This window comes from Clytia hemisphaerica, unplaced genomic scaffold, assembly GCF_902728285.1.
Source record: "Clytia hemisphaerica strain Z4C2 unplaced genomic scaffold, Clytia hemisphaerica genome assembly, whole genome shotgun sequence".
NCBI lineage: Eukaryota > Metazoa > Cnidaria > Hydrozoa > Leptothecata > Clytiidae > Clytia > Clytia hemisphaerica.
Genome location: NW_027104493.1, coordinates 188,712 through 193,841, shown reverse-complemented (window position 1 = coordinate 193,841; position 5,130 = coordinate 188,712). Strand labels below are relative to the sequence as shown.

At 37.6% G+C, this 5,130-nt stretch overlaps 1 protein-coding gene across 1 annotated transcript; it reads left to right on the top strand.

Annotated features, from left to right (window-relative positions):
* Positions 1-6: 6 nt before the first annotated feature.
* Positions 7-3,568, top strand: LOC136821607 (SEC14-like protein 5). Its single transcript, XM_067077825.1, has 4 exons — positions 7-115; positions 707-934; positions 1,479-1,621; positions 2,656-3,568. Exons 1-4 carry the CDS (start codon positions 95-97, stop codon positions 2,783-2,785), a joined length of 522 nt encoding a protein of 173 aa, XP_066933926.1. The 5' UTR covers positions 7-94; the 3' UTR covers positions 2,786-3,568.
* The last annotated feature ends 1,562 nt before the right edge of the window (positions 3,569-5,130 follow it).

Sequence of the window (5,130 nt, the reverse complement as noted above, 5' to 3'; positions counted from 1 at the left end):
GCCAAAACAATTTTATAAATACGATAACATCGGAGAAGCATCAGAGAGTGAGTCAAACTGGCTGGATACCGATCTCTATCACATCGCAAACTTTATGAAAGGATCTCCACATGACGTAAGTTAATTTGTTCGTTCACTGATGTGTTCTTTACTTCTCAAATTAGTCACTTTTCGGGATCAGGGAGAAGTGTTAAGGTCGGTCTCCACTTGCGCGCGCTTTGATCGCACTTTTTGGCTTCAATCATGGCGTTCTAAATTTGCAGCCACTTACAATGCATTTTCTACCCATTTTTTCGGTGTTGTTTTTCTTGCGCGACGTCAAAAATGGGTGTTTTGAAAAAGAATTGACGTCAACACTGCAATGACATCATTAATTAGGTCCACAGGATTTTGACGTCAAAGCACGCTTGCTATGCCATGGCTTCAATCCTTTTTGCTGGGAAAAAAGATTACGTCATAGAAATATAGCGCGCGCTCGAAAAAAAGGTGAATACATTTCAACTTTTTTCAACCGTTACGTCGGATCGCGTCAATGGAATTGCTTCGTTTTTCTTTTGACCAATAACGTGGAAGCTTTGTTCAAAAAAGTGCGATCGCAGCGCGCACAAGTGGAGACCGGCCTTTAAACGAGGTTAGAAAGTTTGGTGCGTCATTTCGAAAATGATAAAATTATTTTAAATTTTGTTTCGGTGTGTGTTTATTACAGGTAATCTTGACAGTAGCAGAGGCTGAATCAGTCCTCACTTGGGACTTTGATGTCATCGAAGGGGATTGTCATTTCCAAGTATTACGTCACAAGCGGCCGCGGGAAGCCAGTATGGTCAGCACAACTTGTTTAGGTGACACCAGCATAACGAAACCCTCCATTCGTCCAGGCATCGACGCTCAAGTTGTCGAACGCCCTATACTCTGTCGACAAGGCGACTCAGTTCAGGTAAGGATGGTCAAAGGACGGTTTACGCTTTCTTTACATATACTACCAATTTACAGGATGAAAATTGTGCAAAAGTACTTTTAGACCAATTACAAGATTTTTCCAAGAGCTAGTCTATTCACCATTAGGCTGCACGCATTCCCTTTGATATTATGTTTTGATATAGGGGATGCTAATCGTGTTTAAAATTCTCGACCGAGAGTCACCATCAGATGTTTCTATTTTCTTAAAGACTTTAGAAGTCTAGATTATATTAACCTCAAGCCATTCAAACTTTTAATTCAAATTTAATGAAATTTAAAGATCTCTCATGAAACTTACTAATCAAGCTAATCAAGTTTCTAAAACTCAAAAATACAAAGACGGTGGTAACTCTTGGACGGGAATTTTATTTACGTTGCGTATCCCCAATATCAAATCATACCTTAGGGGATGCGGGCAGCCTACTTCAACATAGTTTTTTTTAGCCTAGTTATACAAGAAACTTATTAACTTTAATCTTTTTACACCAACCCATCATGAGTTTCTCATTGTATATTCCCAGGGTACACACATTTGTCAACAACCTGGGGTTTACATCTTACAATGGAAATTCTCGAATTCCGGGACTTCGCGACAAAGTTTGAAGATACAAAACAAGTGTAAATTAATGTTGTATTATGATATCTTACCCTCGAAAGACTTCAGGTTTGTTTTTCATATCCAACTCAAAAATACCTTTCCAACGGTTTCGAAGATCTCTTATATTTTTGATTATACTCAATATCTTTCAAACGATGTATAACTTATCAATACCTTATCGGCCCTTTTTACGCCGGCCCTTATTACGCCACAGCCTGATTTTGGGCTTACGCCAATTATGTAGGGCCGTAAATAACGCCAAAATTTGTTAGAATGGCTATTTGTGCTTCAATTTACATTAAAATATCACTTTTCAGTTGTAAACTGTTGAAAATTCCATTAAAAATCACTGATTTTTGCAGAAGTTTTAGATATGGAATAAAACAATGGATAATTTTTTATCTTCGAATCATACATAAAATCCTTTAAATAGAGTACAATGGTCAAAAATTAACGCCACTTTTAATTAAAACTTGCAAAATTTTGGCCCTTTTTTACACCGGCCCTTTTAACGCGCCTTTTACGGCCCTTATTACGCCAAGAGCCTAAAAATAACGCCAATAAGGGCCGGCGTAAAAAGGGCCGATAAGGTAGCGAGTTTATGTATCAGTGGTTTTCTATGACGGATACGTATATATCTTCTTATTATTCTGATCAGCCTCGATTTCGCGAGTCAAAACTGCGGATTTTTTCAAATCGCTTGAGTCACTACGCCGTCCTAAAAAGTGCAAATACATAAACTCGTCAATTTAGCATACGTGGATACCAAGTAAAAAGAGTCAGTTGTCCACAAACCTTGCGGGCAGTGCAGTGTCAACTTAAAACCAAGAAGGGCAATCCTATCACAAAAAACCATAACTTTTGATCATTCATGATATGCACCACTGGAGAGTCTTCTGAGAACCTTTAAAAATTTTCCACCCAATACGTCACTTAAACAATAGAAAAAGTGACGTATTGGGTGAAAAAAAATCTGAAAAGTTGCATAATTTCATAAAGTCATTGCAGTGGTGCATATCATGAATTGGTTGGAAGATAGGTTAGGAACGACAATGACCTTTTGGAGCAGGGTTTTGAACTGATATTTTTTCTCATTACAGAGGTTCGATGTCCAGCATTACGTCCAGCGCGAGCGGCTTCTCACAGCTTAGCATCTCCTCAACAACAAATAGCGGAGCAACCAAAGGCTTCTTAGCTAGCTTTTCGAGTAATGCAAGCAATAACAGGTGATGTGTATGTCGCTTAGAAGATTATGGAGTGACAGAAATGCGTTTCTCAGAAGATTATGGTGTAACCAATATATGTCGCTTAAAGAAGATTATGGAGTGGCATAAATGCGTTTCTCAGAAGATTATAGTGTAACCATCATATGTCGCTAAGAAGATTATGATGTGACAGAAATGCGTTTCTCAGAAGATTATGGTCTAACCAAACATATGTCGCTTAGAAGATTATGATGTGACAGAAATGCGTTTCTCAGAAGATTATGGTGTAACCATCATATGTCGCTAAGAAGATTATGATGTGGCATAAATGCGTTTCTCAGAAGCCAACGACATGCGTTAGTTAGCTACCATGCTAAATGACGTAATGACATGTCGTAGAACTGGAGATCCAACTAAATAAACTCCCTCTCCGTTGGTCCAATATATGTTTCGAAATAGGTCCTTTGCTATCATGGCGTTCTAAATTACCGGCCTGGTAAACGCGCGGCTATCTCATTTTTATGCAGGCCCGAAATTGGAAACTAACGTAATTTCGTGGTTAATTTCGCGTTTACCAGGCCTGTAATTTAGAACGCCATGTGTGCTATACATTATTGAAACACAATGTTTTGACCTTGCCTGTTACGTCATAACTACGCCATAAGAAGAAAAGAACCGTGTTTGTTGGAGCTTCTGCTGGTTTGAAACCTCCTCAAATAGATGTGCACAGTTTTGTTGGTGAACTTAAGTGTTTGATTATGTGACGTTTGAAAACTCTTCAAATAGATATGCACAGTTTTGTGATGGACTTGAGTGTTTGATTATATGACGTTTGAAAACTCCTCAAATAGATGTGCACAGCTTTGTGGTGAACTTATCGTATTACTTCAAATAAAAGCCCCTCTTCTTTTAAACGCCCCCCCCTCAAATAAACGCCCCTCCTAACAGAAAAATTATTTAATAAACGCCCCCCCCCCTCTTCAAATAATCGCCCCTTTCGAATAATCACCCCTTTAAGAGAGGGACGTTTATTAGAAACTTGTGACTTTAATACTTCAATACCAGTCTTGATTGGGTTTGAAAAGGAAGAATTTAGTCATTTCTTGTAACCAGAGCAGTTTTCGAAGCAATTTTAGTCGTTGAACCAAAGAAATTTTGCACTAAAATCCTGATAAAGAACTAAAACAAAAGATTTATTTGCTCTAAATATTCGACTATAGACTAAAACAATTTAATAAACGCCCTCTTCTTTTAAACGCCCTGAGCGTTTATTCGAAGTAATACGGTAAGTGTTTGATTATGTGACGTTTGTGTATTCAGCAATAAGAAAATGAAATCAAAATATCGGTCGTGGTTTCAAAAGAATTTTAATAACCTTAGATGTTTCTCTGGCGAAATAATCTGTTTTTCCCTGAGATTCTTCATGCTTAATAGTTCCCAGTGCATTTTCCATCATCAGTTTCCTTCACTATGTCGAAACCGATATAAATCATTTTTAGAGGTCCCGAAAGCGGTTTGTGAGATGTCGTGATAAGGACTTTTTTCTAGCATGATTGCGTGTTCAGAGGTCAAAACGCTGTGATCGTGATTTGAAAAATCTAGTTTTGGCTGATTTGCGTGATTGAAGACAAAAAATGTGCGATATCGTGGTCAGTGTCCATTTTCTTTAAAACTGACGTCACAATGTTCTTAACGACGGGAAACGACGACAAGCGTTAAAACTCGTACAGACTGCGCCAAAAACAAATTGGTCAATAATTCGGGACGAGATGGAGTTTTTACAAGCTCCTATTTGATTTGGTTGGTCGTTAATCAGTAATAAAACAATTTTGTTACTTTTTCTAAAGAACGCGTCATTTTTATTACTCTTATGACCAATTATTAAAGTATCTTATGAAAACTCCATCAAAACTCCTGAATAATTCACCGACTCGAGGCTGTAATTTTTGAAGCAAGGATTTGAAGGAATTTGACAGCTTTAATATTTTGTCTGTTTTGTATGATGATGAATATCTTATTTATTTTAAATTTTCTATGTATTGTAATTTTGTTGTTCTAGATAATTAGTCTGTCGCCAATGGGCCCTAAAACGTTTCACTTTTTTTCCAAATGTCCATGACCGACATCCTTTTCATATGTTGATCAATTTGAGGGGGGGGGGGGGTACTTTGGTAAAAAGGGTGCCGGGTATGTGCGAGCCATAGATAAGGGTCCCTTTTTCACACCCTCGAAAGTTCCTCAAAGGGGTACAAAAGTCATTAAAAAGAAATTGTGTGTATGTCTGTAAGGATTCCAAAACTACGAAAATCAAAAATCGATCTCTCAAAGGGTCATAAATTCTTGAAATTGGGACTACAATTTGAAAGATTT